Here is an 18,695-nt window from a genome sequence, read left to right as displayed (position 1 = left end):
GACACAGTACTCCTCCAGATTGAATTGCTTGTCACCTGAAGCGGAATGGATATGTATAATCACTCAAAGAACAAATTTTTGCTAATCTATTTTGTCACTATTTGAGATTTGTTGGACATGTCCATTCCATCATTTGGTGGACAACAGGACAATGGCTCCACCCTTTATAGCAGGGGTGGGTAACCTTTTTTGGGTTGGGGGCTGCTGACCCACAGAAAATCAATCAGGCCGGGGGCAGTGGGTGCTGCAGTGCCAGCACGGGTTCCCCAATGCTGTGGGGGAGGAGCCCTGAGCCCTAGGGGCCAGATCCAGGCAAGCTGGGGACCACATCTGGCCCTTGGGCTTTAGTCTCCTCACCTCTGCTTTATAGCATCATATGGCCAATACACTGAATACCCACCCACCTGAAGTGGAATGGATATGTGCAACACATTTTGAAGAACAGTTATTACAGAACAAGTTAATAACTGTTTGTTTTTTCCTTCCCTGCCTCTACCTATTTTTGGAAAAGTGATTTCAAAAGAGTTGTCTGTATTTTTCTTCAGGGGTGATCCCTCCAGCCATGTGAGTAATGAGTCTGTGAAGGTATAAAAGAAGCTGTTTTTCTTTTATTTCCAGTAAACCTTTTCTTCCTTATGATGAATTGTGGGTCCGAGAAGATAATTTTCAAAGAAACCATAATAGAGGCCCAACTTAAACGTAAGAGAACCAAAGAAGTGCCACTGTGGCTTAATAACCAAGTAAAAGAAGCAGTGAGAGGTTAAAAACAGACATCTTTTTAAAAGTGGATGTCAAATCCTAGTGAGAAAAATAGAAAGGAGCATAAATGTGGTCAAACTAAGTGTAAAAATATAATAAGAAAAGCCAAAAACTAGTTTGAAGAACAGCTAGCCAAAAACTCAAAAAGTAATAGTAAAATGTTTAAGTACATCAGAAGCGGGAAGCCTGTTAAACAACCAGTGGGGCCCTTGGATGATCGAGATGTTAAAGGAGCCCTCAAAGATAATGTCGTAGCGGAGAAGCTAAATGAATTCTTTGCTTCAGTCTTCACGGCTGAGAATATTAGGGAGATCCCCAAACCTGAGCCATTCTTTAGGTGACAAATCCGAGGATTTGTCCCAGACTGAGGTGTCATTAGAGGAAGTTTTGAAACAAATTGATAAACTTAACAGTAACAAGTCACCAGGTGCAGATGGCCATCACCTAAGAGTTCTTTCAGAACTCAAATGGGAAATTGCAGAACTCTTAAAGGATATTACAAACCACAGTTAAATCAGCTTCTGTACCTAATGACTGGAAGATAGATAACGTGACACCAATATTTAAAAAAGGGCTCTAAAGGTGAACCTGGCAATTACAGACCAGTAAGGCTAATGTCCATACCGGGCAAATTAGTTGAAACTATAGTAAAGAATAAAATTGTCAGACACATAAATGAACGTAATTTGTTGAGGGAAAGTCAGCATGATTTCTGTAAAGGGAAGTCATGCCTTACTAATCTACTAGAGTTCTTTGAGGGGGTCAACAAACATGTGTACAAGGGGGGAAACAGTGGATATAGTATACTTAGATTTCCAGAAAGCCTTTGATAAGGTCCCTCACCAAAGATTTAAGTAAAGTAAGTTATCATGGGATAAGAGGGAAGGTCCTTTCATGGATTGATATCTGATTAAAAGACAGGAAACAAAAGGTAGGAATAAATGGTAAGTTTTCAGAGTGGAGAGAGGTAACGAGTGGGGTCCTCCAAAGGTCTGTCCTGGGACCAATCCTATTCAATTTATTTGTAAATGATCTAGAGAAAGGGGTAAACAGTGAGGTGGCAACATTTGCAAATGATACCAAACTGCTCAAGATAGTTAAGACCGAAGCAGACTGTGAAGAGCTTAAAAAAGATCTCACCAAACTAAATGATTGGGCAACAAAATGGCAAATGAAATGTAATGTTAATAAATGTAAAGTAATGCACATTGGAAAAAATAATCTCAACTATACATACAATATGATGGGGACTAATTTTCCGATAACTACTCAGAGATAGATCTTGAAGTCATTGTGGATATTTCTGAAAACATCCACTCTGTGTGCAGTGGCAGTCAAAAAAGCAAATAGAATGTTAGGAATCATTAAAAAAGGGATAGAGAATAAGACAGCGAATATATTATTGTTTCTGTATTAAAACCATGATACGCCCACATCTTGACTACTACATGCAGATGTGGTCGCCTCATCTCAAAAAAGATATATTGGCATTGGAAAAAGTTCAGAAAAGGGCAACAAAAATGATATGGGGTTTGGAACGGGTCCCATAGGAAGAGAGATTAAAAGTGAATCAAAAAGTTATTTACTTATTCCCAGAATATAAAAACTAGGTGTCACCAAATGCAATTAATAGGCAGCAGGATTTAAACAAAAAAAAAAGGAAGTTTTTCTTCAATCAGTGTACAGTCAAACTGTGGAACTCCTTGCCAGAGGATGTTATGAAGACGAGGACTTTAACAGGGTTCAAAAAAGAGCTAGATAGATTCATGGAGGTTAGGTCCATCAATGGCTATTAGCCAGGATGGGTAGGAATGGTATCCCTAGCCTCTTGTTTGTCTGGAAATGGATGACAGGAGAGGGAACATGTGAGGATTACCTGTTGTGTTCCCTCCCTCTAGGGCATCTGGTATTGGCCACCATCAGCAGACAGGGTACTGGGCTAGATAGACCTTTGGTCTGACCCAGTATGGCCATTCTCATGTTCTTAATGAAATGGAAATAGGAATTCCATGTGGAAGCCTGCGTGTTTCAGTCTGTTTGCATGGCTTCACGAATCATAATGTAGCACAGGCTCCTTTTGGTGGGTCTCCAGTATTTTACACACTTTCAGAAGTTGAAGTCTTCAAGAGTCAAATCTTCAGTATGAAGGTTCACCAGGGTACACTTTGCCCCATATGTCATGTTGTGTAGAAGTTCTTGTAAATGAAGAAACTCAGGCCTGCAGTTGTGTGTTGGCTAGAATACTAGCTAAATTGACAATGTGGTAATAGGCTAATGGGATGTTACTAAATAACTTAACTCTATTTAGAATATATCTTTTTAAAAAAAGCATTTTAAAGTTCTCAGTTCAACGAGTTAAATAACATGTAACTTCAGTGTAATGGAAGGGCCCTCGTTGTTTATCCATTCTTTAAAATGCAATCAGGAATGGTGAACCTAATGGCATAAAGAGAGGGAAATTATGAGAACTTGCAGATCTCCTGAGCAATAAGTTGAATGTTTTAAAACATATTTTTATTTTTAACCAGGTTCTTTGGTAATTGAAGATAAAGAAACCCCACCACACATTCCCAAGAGCCCTGTGATGGAACCAAATTTACAGCCACAAAGTGGCTTACCTTCAAACCAACTTTCTAAGTTCCCAACACAGATAAGTTTAGCTCAACTACGACTCCAGCACATGCAGCAGCAGGTCATGGCTCAGAGGCAGCAGGCTCAACGCAGGGCAGGCCCAATGGGGATGCCAAATCCAAGAATTCCAGGGCCCGTGCAGCCCACTCCTGCTTCTCACCAGGTAAACTAACATTGCTCCAGAGAGAAGACATGTCTTGATGAATTTGTTCTTGTAGAATTACAACAAGGTAACTTCTAGAGACATTATTTCATTGGCGCAGCTGTCTTTAGTACATATTATAAGCATAGGGAAGTCCAAATTGTATGACTTGACAGCACTTTTTCAAGACCTCACTGCCTGCAACTCTACAAATATCTGAGCATTATAAAAAAAACTTTTCTTTGAGATATGGTCCCTGTTATTGTCCACTGTGGATTACAGATGCACTTGGAGCCAGAGAATTTGAAAGCAGCCTCTGTTGATTTGTACATGTGCACTGGCTCAACTTACCCCTTCAAAAGGTAATGGATTGTGTGGGCCAACTGTCTCTTCAGTTCCTTCTCACCATCGCGTGGTCCAGATCAGAACTTTAAGTTCTTCTTCGAGTACTTGATCATGTCCATTCCACATCGGCAGCAACAAACTGATCTTTAGGAACAGGCCTGGAGTTCATGGATCTCAATATGAAAGATACGTACTTTCACATAGATACTCATCCTGCCCACAGCTGCTTTCCCAAATTCATCGTGGGTTCTATCCATTTTCAGTACAGAGTACTCGTCTTCAGAATAGCAATTGCCCACAGAGTGTTCATCAAAATATTCACAATATTAGCAGCCCATATCACACATTATTGTCTGTCCTTCCCCCCCCTCCCCCCCCGACCTTGACTGGCACCTTTCAGCGAAGTCCCGCCAAGAAGCCTGTGCATCAGCTTCCCCAATGCTACCCATCCTCTCCTCACTGAGAATCTACATAAAGGCTGAAAAATCTGTTTTCACTGCCATAGAATCTCTTAACTTCACAGGGCAACCTTAAATTCTATTACTACAAGAGCATACCTGCTCAAGGACAGGTTCCAGACTGTGAACAGTAACAGAACTTACATCACGAGTAATCTATAAGTACCAGTCAAGACTTCTCTGTCTCTCCTAGGTAATATGGCCACCTTCTTTGAGGGTCCCCGTGGATGCTCCACTTAGGTGTGTCAGTGCTGCTGTGCACACGGCCTGGAGATCTTTGGTAGCAGTCCCCCAGCCGCCAGTATTGTGTAATTGCTCAGAATGACAGTTACATATGCCCCGGTGGCCATTTCCTCAGTTCCTTCTCAACTGCTGCTGGTATCGGTCGCACTTAGTCAGTCTCCCTAACAGCATTGAATGGAATGAGATGGGGGGGGGAGGGAGGATACCAGCAGATAGAAAAGCAGGCGAAGTGGCGCATGAGCGCTTCTGCCATATCCCGCTCACCCAAAAGACAGTATAAACAGAGGAAAACCTGTCATGCCCATACCACTGGTCTTTAAAAGGTGCACTGGGTGCGGAATAACAATCGCAGCAGCAGATGGACACGAGCAGTGTCTGCGCTGCCTAGGGCAAGACCATACTGTCAGTCACTGCCCGCACTGTCAAAAACTTGCCCCACACTCTAAGAAGGCGAGAGACCTACAAAGAAGACTACTATTCTTGGACCACAACATGGCTCACAGACAGACACAGAGGCAGGAAGAGCTCTCCTTCGCAGAGACATGCTAGAGAGCAGGACCCAGAGTAAAGCGTGAAACGCGCCTGGTCCCCCTCTGAGCCTCAGCCTCTAGCAAACAAAAAGACAAAGGAAGCTGATAAGAATGCCACTAGGCAGGGCTCCCAAAAACGGGACAGGGGATCTGACTTAAAGAAAAGCTGTGACCCTAATATGAAGCATAGAGCAGAGGAATAACGCGCTTGAACAAACGCTTGGTACAGCCGGTACTGGCGCACTTCAAAGCGCCAATAGTACTGACACGGGCAGCTATATGGAACTATACATCAATGCCTCTTCATATTCCTGTACAGAGGTTCATGACAGAGGCGGACCTCGCAGTAGGTTTGGTACCATGCTCACCACTATTTGGTACCAATGGCACACCATGGGCTAGGGGTTCCCTGTTCTCCTCGACACCAGCATCACAAACATCCTGCCAGATTTAGTGACGAGGAGGAACAGTCAAAGGACCAGCACAGAGTCCCTCTATATGCGGAACCACTACAACAGCAAAGGCAGAAATGGCAAGTGGCACAGTGAATGCCCCCACTGATGCCCCTGCAATGAGCTTATTGGGACCCATGGGCGCCTTACCGAACCCAGCAGTTTCAATGCACTATGCAGGTCCCTGGGGCACAGTCAGCTGACACCCGAAAACGAGCAGACTGGAACCAAACCGACCATGACAGTGAGTCATATGGAGGAGGCAACACAGGCTTTCTCTGTCTCCCCCCTCCCCCCCCCTTCCCCCAATACTTCCTATTCCATGATGGAGGAACACAGTCTCCCGGCGTCACCAGTCAGAGGGGATGTCTTCAAAAGGTTCCAAGGCCTGTTTAGGAGGGTAGCAGACACACTTGCCATAAAACCCTCAGACATAACACAGAACAAACATGAACTCACAAGCATACTCAGCTTACCTCAACATACCAGACTGGTTTTACCGGTGAACAAAGCCTTGATTGATCCAGCTAAGTCCATCTGGAAAACCCCAGCATCGGTGCCTCCAATATCGAAAAAACTAAATAAGAAGTATTACGTCATCCCTACAGGAGTTGAATTCCTCTTCTCTCACCCTTCCCCTAATTCAATAGTGGTCAAAGCAGCCAACCAGAGGGGGAAGCAACAACAGTACCCCAGAACACCAAGTTGTCATAAAGAGACAAAAAGGCTAGATGCTATGGGGAAGAAAGCCTACTCCTCAGCCTCCCTCCAGCTGAAAATTGCGAATTTTGTGGCTCTACTAACAAAATACTCGCACAACACGGTTGAATCATTCAATTCCTTTTGTACCAGAAGATGTGAGGGAGCAGTTCGAATCGAATATCAGAGAAGGCTCACTGATTTCTCGAACAGCTCTACAGGCAGCACTAGATGAAGCGGACACAGTGGCCAGATCAACAGCATCTGCAGTAGTGCTGAGATGGATGTCATGGCTGCAGCTGTCAGGGTTCCCCAGGGAGATTCAATCAAACATTGAGGATCTCCCATTCGAGGGTGAGAAGCTCTTTGCAGAGGCAACAAACTCAGCTCTCCACACATTGAAGGAGTCCAGGGCAACGCTATGCACACATGGGATACAGCTGCCCGGAACCAAGAGGAAACAATACAAACATTATAACCAGAAGTTCAGAACATTAGGGTATACACAACAACAAAGATCCTATGAGAGCAAAAGGCGTATAAGATAAACTCAACGAAGACAGTCAAATGAGCAATTCTTGACCCAGGTGCCCACCTCACGTCAGCAAATTTGAGGTTTGGGTTGAGGGTTCAAAAGCCCCCGGTTCTCCAGGGCAGGTACAACCAAGCAAACAACTATTTGGAAATAGATTCTCTGCATTCTACTTGGCATGGAAAACCATCACCTCAGACCAATGGGTCCTAGAAATAATATGAACCGGATACTGCATACCATTCACAGCAGTTCTACCAACCCACCCCCTTTTCCATCACTCTTCAGGGACCCCCTCATGAATTGGTCCTCCTGGAAGAAGCGCAGCAGCATCTAAAACTAGGCACCATAGAGGAGGTACCCAACTACTTCAGAGGAAGGGGATTTTATTCCCGATACTTTCTAACAGTCAAGAAATCGAGGGTTGGGGGAGGTAGAGGCCCATATTGGGTCTACATGGACTCAACCAGTTTGGCAAGTATCAATGACTCAGTATGGTCATGCTGGCAAAGATCATACTTGCCTTGGAGAAAGGAGCATGGCTAGCTACCCTCAACCTCAAGGATGTATATTTTCATCCACCCAGCTCACAGATGATTCCTCAGGTTCACCATCAAGGACTTACACTATTAGTATAGGGTGCTCCCCTTTGGGCTGTTTACGGCACCCAGAATATTTTCCAAAGTTCTGTCCGTGGTAGCCACACACCTGCAAAGAAAACAAACGTTTTTCCCTACCTCGACAATTGCTTGATTATGGCATCCACCTGTGATGAACGGAACAATTATTGGAGTCAACAGGAGCATTATTCGACATGCTCAGGCTCTTACTAAATTTGGAAAAGTGCACCCTCGCTTCTACCCAGACACTGGAGTTTATAGGAGTACAGTTGGACTGCACTCAGGGTATAGCCTCACTGCCAACCCACAGATGGTTGGATAAGCACATCTTGATCGTATCCGTACAGAGTTGCACACACACCATGGCACATACATGCCTGCAAACACTAGGACACATGGAAGCGTCTATGTTTGTGGTCCCGAATGCTCGTCTACATATGAGGCCTTTCCGGGCATGGCTACACTCTGTGTACTGCTCCAGGCACAATCCACTCCACAAGATGCTCCATGTGCCTGGCCAGGTCAAAACCACTCTAAATTGGTGGACAGACATAAACAATGTCTGCATAGGACTTCCATTTCAGATGCCATCTGTCATTATCATGACAGACGTGTCCCTGCTGGGATGAAGAACCCACATGGGGAGTGTGATATTACAGCAGGGTAGGCAGTTTTTGATGGGGGCCTCTCCAAGATTTTGGAAAGTGGTTGAGGGCCGCACTCTTTCATTATATTACTGGAGGAGATGTGGGTTCTGGAATGGAGGACGGGTGCAGAAGGCAGCTTGGGGTAAGGGACTGGAGTCTGAGAGGGAGTTGAGATGAAGCAGGCAGTTGTGACCTAGTGCAGGGGTTTGGAATGTGATCTTCGGTAGGAGGGGATTGTGATCTGGGGCAGGAGATTGGTGTAAGAGGGGGACAGAAGTTTTGGGTTTGTTGAGGGGGAGAGGAGGCAGAGAGTTGGGGCAAGAAAGGTTGGGGTTCCAGAAGCAGGCTGTGGCTAAGAGACTTGCTTATCAGCTGCCAAATTAATCTGCCTGCTCGCAGAGCTTAAAATGTTTCCCAGCCAGCCTGTCTGGCCATGTGCTTCATGAATAACTGAGCCCAGGACAAGTGGCATGATTCTTCTTAGCTGCTTGTTATTCTAACAGGCAGCTCCCATTGGCTGGTTTCTGACAGAAACCAGCCAGTGGGAATGTGCTAGGGGCAGGGCAGCTCCTAAAACTTCCCCCCTCTCCTCCAGTTTTAAAACAAAAATGGAGCCCTGCAGCCATGTTTCTGCGCGGGGCTGCGGGGAAGCCTGCCTGGGGCTCCCTGCTGCCTCCGCGGGCCAGATCTGGTGGCTTGGAGGGCTGGATCTGGCCCATAGGCCATATATTGCCCAGGCCTGTATTATAGGGACAATGGACACATGAAGAGTCCTTTCTTTACATCAGTGTGTTGGAATTCAGAGCAGTGAGGGCATGTGCTCAACTACTTCCACACATACGAGACACACATGAGGATAATGTCGGACAATGTCACAACAACGTATTACATAAACCGGCCAGAGGGGAAGGGAGGTCTCGTAGCCTATGTGCAGAAGCAACGAAACTATGGCGATGTTGTATTATACAAAAAGTCACACCTACAACAATGCATTTGCCGGGCAAGAACAATGTACTAGCAGATGCCCTCATCGGACAATTACAGAAACACAAATGGGGGGTCAACAAATTCATCATAAACAACCTTTTCAGGAAATGGGAATACCTGATTGTAGACTTGTTTGCAATGCACATCAATTCCAAGTGCCCCCCGGTATTGTTCCAGGGCAGGCATTGGACTGCGATGTATTTGCAATACACTGGGACTTCCCACTGGCATACGCATTTCCACTTATCTCTCTCATACTTCAAATGGCAATAAAGATTAAAAAAAAGAAGGGAGCAAGAGTCATACTTGTATCTCCCAATTGGCTAGACAAATTTGGTACTCTGCCATACTCCAACTCCGCACACATCAGCTGTACAAGTTTCTCCGGGCACAAGCTCTTTTGACTCAGGACAAGTGATGTATACCACACCTCAGGATACATAAACTAAACCTGTGAGCCTGGATGCTTGTTGGCTCTCACACAGGAGTTAACCTTGTCTCAAAAGGTCAGACATATCCTAATTAACTCCAGGAGACCCACTCCGAGAGAAACTTACCTGCAGAAGTGGGCCAGATTTGCAGCCCGGAATTTGACTTGAGCATGGGATCCACACAAGGTGGGGATGTCAGACATATTGAAATATATCCTTCACCTGCAGGACAGAGGACTATCAATTAGTTCCATCAGCAATTCACCCACCCATACAAGGGTATTCCATTTTTTCCCTCCCGTGCATTAAGAGATTTCGCAAAGGGATATAAAACCTGTACCCACCACATAGAGATCCAGTGCCATCATAGGACTTGAACCTCATGCTGGATTCAATCCTGAGACGGCCTTTCTAGTCACTTGGAACATGCTTGTTTCTATACCTATTAATGAAGGTAGCCTTTCTCGTTGCAATAACATCAGCCAGGAGAGTGGGAGAGATAGCAGCACTTATGGCAGACCCACCATACACCATATTCCACAAGGGCATGGTTGTCCTTAGAACCCACCTGAAAATCCTCCACAAGATACCTACCTCATTCCATTGTAATGAACCGATATACCTACCTATGTTCTTCCTGAAACCACATGAGGACAGCTACCAGGCAACGCTGCACACGCTGGATGTACGCAGGTCATTAGCCTTTTACCTGGAACATACAAAAGACTTTCAAAGAGCACCCAGACTATTCGTGTCCTGCGTGAACAGGTCCAGAGGTCAACCTGTCTCCAAGCAGAGAATATCCAAATGGATTTCTACATGTGTACAGTTGGCTTATTCCCAGAAAAACAGACGGCCACCGACATTTACACAGGTGCACTCCACGAGAGCAATATCTACCACAACTGCTTTCCTCAGGTGTCTTCCCATAAATGTCATTTGCAGAGCAGCAACATGGGCTTCGGCCAATACTTTTGCACAACATTATGCAATTCAGACCTTTCAGGACTCAGGCACTAGATATGGACGTACGGTCCTGTCCAACATCCAGTCCTGCATCACAGATCACCCACCACCAAGCAGGAACACTATTGCATAGCCACCTAAGTAGAGCACCCACGGCAACCCTCGAAGAAGAAAGGAAGATGACTCACTTGGTGCAGTAACTGGAGCTCTTTGAGGTGTTTCCTTGTAGGTGCTCCATACCCACCCTCTGCTCCGGGCTAACACAGTCCAGTGTAGAGACGGAACGGAGGGAATGGCCACCAACGTGTGTGTAACTGTCATTCTGAGTGATTACACAATAGCGCAGCATGCTCCGGTGGCTGGGGGACTGCTACCAAAGATCTCCAGGCCATATGTACAGCGGCGCTGACACACCTAAGTGGAGCACCCACAGGGATACATCTTGAAGAACTCCAGTTACTGCACAAGGTGAGTAACCTTCCTTTATGCACTTACGTCCCCTTCATTAGTTTCAAATATGACTGCAGTTGGTATACTTCCCAAGCTGCCATTCCACAAATTTCATGATGCAGTGGCAGCCCACGGTAGCACCTTATCTGCTATGGTGGACAAATCATCAGATGTTTTTTTCTCCCTTTCTCTGAAGACAGGACCATTATTACTGATGCCTCCTTATTAGATTGGGAGGACAATATGAACAGACACACAGTACAACTGCTTGCATATCTCCAGAGTCCAGAATGCATGTCAAGATCCTGGAGTTGTGAGCAATCTCTTCATTCTCTTTATAGTCACCATGTCCATGCGTCAAACAACATTACAGCTGTCTTCTACATCAACAGGCAAAGAGGAGCAAAATCAGTCTCCCTCTGAAGAGAAGTGGTCAGCCTTTGGAACTGGAGTATCAGCAATCAAATCACCATAACCATAGCCTACCTTTTGTGGAAGCAATATGTGCTTACAGATTCCTTCGGCAGACATTTCATCATTGATCAGAAGCAGGAGCTTCACCAGTTGGTACTACACAATATTTCTTCTCTCTAATTCCAGTCAGGGAACTGTTTGCTTCTGAAACAACCAGGAAATGCACTACTTATTTATTGCACCAGAGGAGCATTAGGTCATCCTAGGGTGACAATCTGCTTCTTCCCTATTTGGACCAGTTCATTTATTCCTTCCCTCCAATACTGTTCCTGCTGTAAATTTTCTATACAGAATCCCAGGAGGACGGTACATAGTCATCCTGATTGTCCCTTCTGGCCCAGGCAGTTCTGATTATCCCAATCTTGTACATGTCATCCCAACTTCTAGTCATTCTCCCATTGTTCTTCAAGTTCCTGTCCCAGTGGAGTAACAAGTTCAGGCATCCTGATTCATGTCCACCTCCATCAGGCCTCTGTATTTGGATGGGTATCATCCTGAGAATGTTCATACTCCACAACCATAGAGTAGAAACGAGTCTATTAAAAAATTCTACCTAGCTAAATGGAAGCACTTCTCTTCTTGAGCACATGAAAGAGGCATCCTTCCAGAGGCTATTCTCCCAATCTTTTTGCACTGTATTCTGTCTTTGAAGACACCAGGTTTGTCTGCCAACTCTCTTGTAATTCAATTGGCAATGATCAACATGTGCCATCCACTTTCACACATTCACTGACCGGTAGATTCTGGAAATGCCTAATAAGAACCTTCCCACCACTTCAGAAACCTTTTTCTCTAGTGAGATCTAAGCTTTGTTCTCTCTCTACTCATGAGGCCCCACTTTGAGCCTTTAGCTACTTGATCCATGTCCCTTTTTTCCATAAATGTTCTTACCATGACATATCTTCAACAGGGATCCCTCCTAGACATCTGTAAAGCAACCACATGGGGCTCCATTCACACATTTGCAAGACAACATGCATTGAGGAAGGATATTTCTGCTTTGAGAGGGTGGAGCTCTGCTCAGCCCTGCCATCTACATCCTTGAACCCTCTTCCTACTTAGGTACTGAGTGTCTGTCAGTCACTCACAGTGAAATGCAATAGGGACCATTACCTCCTCCTCTTCTTCTTAGGGTTACTTATGTGTAGCTGGAAGTTTTTTGAGATGCATGGTCCTTATCTATATTCCACTCTGTCCTCCTTCCTCTCTGCTTTGAATCTTAACTGATTTGTGGTAGAGAAGGAATTGGAGAGGGGGTTGGTCTACTCCACTCTTTATCCCCCTCAGTCAGAAGCGCAAAATGAGCTAGGATGCATATGCAGACCAATTGACAGTGCTTTCAAATTCTTTGGTTCCAAGCACTTGGTGCTCTTGCATAACCCACAGTGGAATACAGAAGAGCTTCTAGTTAGAGATAAGTAACCTCCTCTTACCACATAATTACATAATTTGCCTCAGTGATTAGTTCAGATAGAATAATATTTTACTTGTCAAGATGCATCAATGCTGAGAACTGATTTCATCCTACATTTGAGTGAATGATTTAGTACTATGTCATGTATTTTAGAAGTTTGAAATTGGACGTTGAGGAAAGGGGTGTGGGGTTTTTTTTTTGTTTGTTTGGTGTCAGTCCTCAGACAGCTTACTGAGGATTTTTGTCTGTCTCTTCCAGCAACCACCTCCACGCTTGATTAACTTTCAGAATCACAATCCAAACTCTAATGGGCCAGTTCTTCCTGCACAACAAATGAGATTTCCCCCAAACCAGAATATACCAAGACTAACAATAAAGCCCAACCCATTACAGATGGCATTCTTGGCACAGCAAGCTATTAAACAGGTAAATATTCTCCACTCACCAACCCAAAAATAAAAACGGAATCCTATGACTATTCATTTTATAACTTACATTCATTACTTTTCCAGGGTGGCTTTACAGTAAATATATTACTATACTACCATGTAATCCAGTAGTTTCAACCTATTTACCAGTGTGGGCTGAATGCATACAATATATAATTCCATATATGGCCCAAAGGATATCTTATGTATAGGTATGTCGTGATTTGGTCGCAAGCAACCCACAGGTTGAATACCAGTCATCTGTCAATGACAAGATACCTGATATTTTTTTAAACAAGTTAATTGTCAAGTCCATTCCAACTGCTTTGACTAGAGGAAGTGTTAGACTTTGTCTACACAACATGTAACTTCAGTATAACATTGTTTTCAGGGTGTGAATAAATCCTACCTGTGAGCAATGTTAGTTTTACTGATCTAAGCACTGATGTAGACAGCACTATCTTTGCTGCCTCTCGCGGAGGCAGTAGTTACTAAGTCAGTGGGAGAGCTCTCTCCCCTTCACTTAGAGCAAGGTGAATGACTGGTCAGTCCTAGGGAGGCTACCACTCTATTAGGATTAGCAGGCTTCCTGCTTGTCTCACCCACACACTGCTGGCCCATTCCCAGAAGCAGCCAGCGTGGTTCATGTGTTTGGACAGGAACTGAGGGGCAGGAGTTTCTGCATGAGGCAGGGCAGGCAAGGAGCCTGCCTTAGCTTCGCTGCATTATTAAGCAGGAGCCATGCATGGTAAGTGCCACCTGGAGGGAGGCTGTGAGCCAGCCCCCCCCCCTTTCCATAGCCAGCACCCTATATCCCCTCCTACAACCCAAGCCCCAGCCCTGACCCGCACCTAAAGTCAGCACCCCATTCCCCTGCCCCAACCCTGACCCTCCTCTGAGACAGCACCCTAAGCTCCTTCCCCAGCCCTGACACCTCCTGCACCATGAACCCCCTTCTGTACACTAAGCACCTGTCCCAGCCCTGACCACCACAAGGCCAGCATCCATACCCCCTTCAGCTCCTCAATCCTCTGCCCTAAACCTGAGTGCCACCCTCCCCAACCAGCACTCCACATCCCCTTCTGTATCCCAATCCCCCTTCCAAACTCCGACCCCTTGGCCCAGTCCAGTAAAAGTGAGTGGGGAAGAATGAGCTGTGGAGGATGAGGGAATTGAGTGAGCAGGGTGGGGCTTTGGGGAAGGAGTGAGACTTCAAGGAAAGGGACAGGTGTATCTTCATTTTCCCTTTAATTTCAGAAAGTGATCTTGGTCATAAAAAGGTTGAGGACCAGTGGCTTAGAGCATCTTCACTACAAGCACTGCTGCAGTGCAGCTCTTTTAAGTTGTGTAGTGTTGATGTGTAGCCTAAGTGTATTATGGTTTAAATTGGGGTGGGGAATGCCTGGATCTGGCCCCCAAGGCTTGGGGCTCCCCAGCATTGGGGTGCTTGCAGTGACACCCCAGCTCCTGCACTGTCCTATCATGGGGCTGGAGCACACAAAATCATCTAGCCTGGGGGTCAGCAGCCCCCGACCCAATAAACGTTCCCCACTCCTCATTTAAATGATTGCTTTATTTTATATCTTTCATAGCATCAGTAAACAGGGAAGTGCCTGGTGATAAAACTGTAGCTGTCATTAGGTTTTAGAGCAGTGGTTCCCAAACTTTTGGGCATCACGCTCCCTTTTTGATTCTTGAGAAGGGCCTCACCCCACATAATAGCAGAAAACTTCTTGAGAAAAAAAAAACACTGACTCGGGCTGCAAAACAAAAATAGCAGCAAAATGGGGTGAGTGGGGGAGTAGGGTCGCCAGCAGACCAGGGAGACGGGAAGCAAAGCCGGGGAGCACATGGGCAGCGGACAGCCCAGAGGCGCCGCGGCTGTCCCGCTGCCAGCATCCTCAGAGGCTTTGCTCCCAGTCTCCCTGGTCTGCTGGTCTCCAGCAGACCAGGGAGACGCGGAGCAAAGCCGCGGAGGACCCGGGCAGCGGGACCGCGGTGCGTCTTGGTCCGCCGCCTGCGTCTCCCTGGTCTGCTGGGGGGAGAGGGGCGCAGTTAGTAAGCCCCCACCCCACCCCACCCCCAGCAGACCAGGCTTTTCTCCGGACACCTGTGGTAGAGCAGCTGGGGCGCTGCCGGTTGGTCCCGCAGCGCCGCTCTGGGCGCTACTGGACCAACCCGGCAGCACCCCAGCTGCTCTGCCCCAGATGTCCCCAAGTCAGCCGCTGCTGAAACTGACCAGCGCTGACTACAGGAAGCCCGAGGCAGAGTTGCTCTGCCCCAGGCTTCCTGGAATCAGCCGCTGATCAGTTTCAGCAGCAGCTGACTTGGGGACGCCTGGGGTTCTTAAGTTGAATCTGTATGTAAGTCGGAACTGGCGTCCAGAGTCAGCCTGTTGAAATTGATCAGAGGCTGATTCCAGGAAGCCCGGGGCAGAGCAACTCTGCCTCGGGCTTCCTGTAGTCAGCCGCTGGTCAGTTTCAGCAGCGGCTGAATCTGGACGCCAGTTCCAACTTGCATACAGATTCAACTTAAGAACAAACCTACAGTCCCTATCTTGTACGTAACCCGGGGACTGCCTGTACATGATTTAAGGCTTTAGAAAGAGCATTTTGCCACCATAGAAATGAATGAAACACTGCTCTGTGACCTAAGAAATGGAATAATAGTGCCATGTCTACCTCACTCACGTGAGTTGTATGAAAGAGAAGATCAAGGTGGTTTTACAAGTCCCATTAAATCATTTTAAAAATTCCAACATCATTCTGCTGTCCACTTAAATAAAAGTACCTAATTTACAGTACCGAATATATAGGAGCAGCTTTTCCCATTCAGCCCACTGTTGGTAGTGCATTTATTTCACTATCCCTCTGCAATATTGTATATGTTCGCACATGTAAATACTAATACAGGTTATCAGAAAGAAAAAATAATTTTAAAACTCATACATTTATCTTATTTCTCTTTCCATTTTAAGTGAATCATGATTTGAAGCTAAAGAGCAAATGTGAATTTCAGTTCTAATTTCAACTCATTCTGCTTTTGTGTTGCTGCTTGCTCAGTTCAAACATGATGTCAATTTATGTAATATGTGTCTCCTGCTATTCAAAAGAACAATGATGAATTCTAATTGGTTTTTTTTTTTAGTGGCAGATAAGCAGTGGACAAGCTTCAGTTGCCCTGTCAACTGCAAGCAGCACTACATCTACCCCTTCTAGTCCTACAGTTACTAGTGCTGCAGGGCATGATGGGAAGACATTTGGTCCACCTATGATTGATCTGAGTTCTCCAGTGGGTAGTTCCTATACCCTACCTTCTCTTCCTGATGTAAGAGTAACACACAAGCAATTGTTTAGTTTTTATTTTAAAGTGATGTTACTGTTTGCAAATGATCATCAATAGAAAGGTCTTTTGAGACTGAAATTCTACTCTTTATGTAGACACGTACTAGCTTTCATCTGTCATTTTCTTCAGTTGCTCCCAAAAATATGTGTGTCCTCAGCTTCGGTCATCAATACCCATAATATGAAGTATGCACTAGGGATATGAAAGGCTAACCAGTGAACTAGCAAGCCTTATGTTGACTGGTTCCAGTTAACCAGTAACCGTGGGGGCTGGAGCAACTCCCTGCAGGGGGCCTGCCACAGACAGTGACTGCTCTTATCTGGAGTAGCCTATCTCTGTGGCAGGCCCAGGTGCCGCACAGGCAGGGAATGTTATGGTGGGGGCTGGGAGCCCAGAGCCAGTGGTAGCCCCATCCCCATTGAACCAGTGGTAGCCCCATCCCCATTGCGGGGTTGGAGGCAGGATTCCCACAGGCTGTGGACTGCTCCAGCCTAACATTTAACCATTAACTGATTAACTAGGATTTGCCATCCCTAGTAAGTGTTATAAATCTAGGGTTTCAGTCCTGAATTTTCTGTATAATTGAAAGTCTGTCCTATGTAGATGTTAACATACAGTTGTTTTTCTTTCAGTTCATTCAGTGTTTTTTCCCTATGGCAGAGAATAGGAGTTAGGAGCTCATCTCCCATAATTTGTATATGGTAGGAGGGAAAGGCGTGTCGTCCTGTTTCTTATCTGGTAAATTTTGAACAGGAATACGTCAAGAGTATTGCTACTACGTTATCCGAGAGCCAAATTAGAGATTTTGCGCTTTAAGCAATCTACTTCACTGTCAAAAATAAGAAAAGTGCACTTAAACAGCTCTTAAAAGTTTATGAATAACTGAAATTTCATGCCTTTAAAATGGATGAATAGCAAATAACCCTGTTACTTTCTCCTGTCTCCAGGTCCCTTCTGAGTTGCTCTAAGATCTTGAATAGCCTTTCCATCTTGTATTTTTTTTACTAAAAAACATTGACAGGCATTGTGATAACAGTATAATAGAAACAGGATAAATCATCGTTTTAAATTGTTTGAATATACTTAGTTAACGTATACAAAATATATCCCATTGTACAATCATAAACACGTAATTTGAATTTGTGACAAGAAATACTTTAATAGTGTCAGTGGCTCTGTTCCACAAATGTATCATTGAGTAGATGCTATTGAGTAGCCCTGCACTAATGTATAGTAGGCATCAAAGGTCAGTGTAGCTGCTAGTGCAAGGTGCAGCTTGCCACATGAATGCTCTAGAAAAGTATGGCTAGAAAATCCAAATCAGTTTAGGGTGAAGCACTCTTATTTAGTGTAGTAATGCTTCAAAGGCCATTTATCTAATTCTGCAGCATGTGTGTCAATTTCAGTGGCCTAGGTTGATAGATTGGAATTAGTTTTGCTCTAAAACAGGTTTCCGATCAGATTTCATGTATCATGGCTGGCCTTTTCACTAAATACGCATGTCTTCTGGCCAGGATGTACTTCACATATGTGGAATGTGTAGAGTTGCTTATTGGGTAATTCCTGAATTAATTCTTTGAATTATATATATTATATTATTTGAATATATTTGCATATTCTTTTTCAATTAAATGAAATAAAGGAGCATGTTGAAAGAGGGTGTGAAACCGCAACCCTAAGATGGTCTACAATATGATTATATTGATCAAATTATTTTTGTTTTAGGAATAATTGGTTTTCTTTTATCTTTTAGATTGAGTGTTCAGGAAGCATTACATTGGATAACATTGTCAGGAAAGATGGCATTGTGGAGCAGAATCAGCCAAAACTCCCTTTAAACAGGACTGTGCAGTCACCCAATTCATCTGTGCCATCTCCAGGCCTCTTGGGTATGGCGATTAACCTAATTTAAAAGATGTAGTGGGGAATCTAGTATTTAGGCATTTTAATCCCTGATCTGAGGTTCCATTTATCAATGTAATGTATTATATACATTTCAACTTAGAAAAGAGGAGTCTAAGGGGAGGATATGATAGAGGTCTATAAAATCATGACTGGTGTGGAAAAAGCGAACAAGGGGAAGTTATTTACTTGTTCCCATAACATAAGAACTAGAAGTCACCAAATGAAATGAATAGATAG

General features: G+C 44.8%; 1 protein-coding gene across 4 annotated transcripts in view; it reads left to right on the top strand.

Moving 5' to 3' along the window:
- Positions 1 to 18,695, top strand: part of TRIM24 (tripartite motif containing 24) — a 120,462-nt gene that overhangs the window by 76,910 nt on the left and 24,857 nt on the right. For 3 of the 4 annotated variants that reach the window (XM_075939513.2, XM_075939505.2, XM_025178950.3), the window contains 4 exons: positions 3,288 to 3,553; positions 13,039 to 13,206; positions 16,356 to 16,535; positions 18,307 to 18,442. In XM_075939513.2, the coding sequence (XP_075795628.1) occupies positions 3,288 to 3,553; positions 13,039 to 13,206; positions 16,356 to 16,535; positions 18,307 to 18,442 (750 nt within the window). The remainder of the gene's footprint in view (positions 1 to 3,287; positions 3,554 to 13,038; positions 13,207 to 16,355; positions 16,536 to 18,306; positions 18,443 to 18,695) is intronic. The other variant, XM_075939521.2, reaches the window with a different exon arrangement.

Source organism: Pelodiscus sinensis, chromosome 1 (genome assembly GCF_052426305.1).
Source record: "Pelodiscus sinensis isolate ZL-2025 chromosome 1, ASM5242630v1, whole genome shotgun sequence".
Lineage (NCBI taxonomy): Eukaryota > Metazoa > Chordata > Testudines > Trionychidae > Pelodiscus > Pelodiscus sinensis.
Note: the sequence above shows the minus strand (reverse complement) of the source record. Positions and strands in the feature narration are given on the sequence as shown.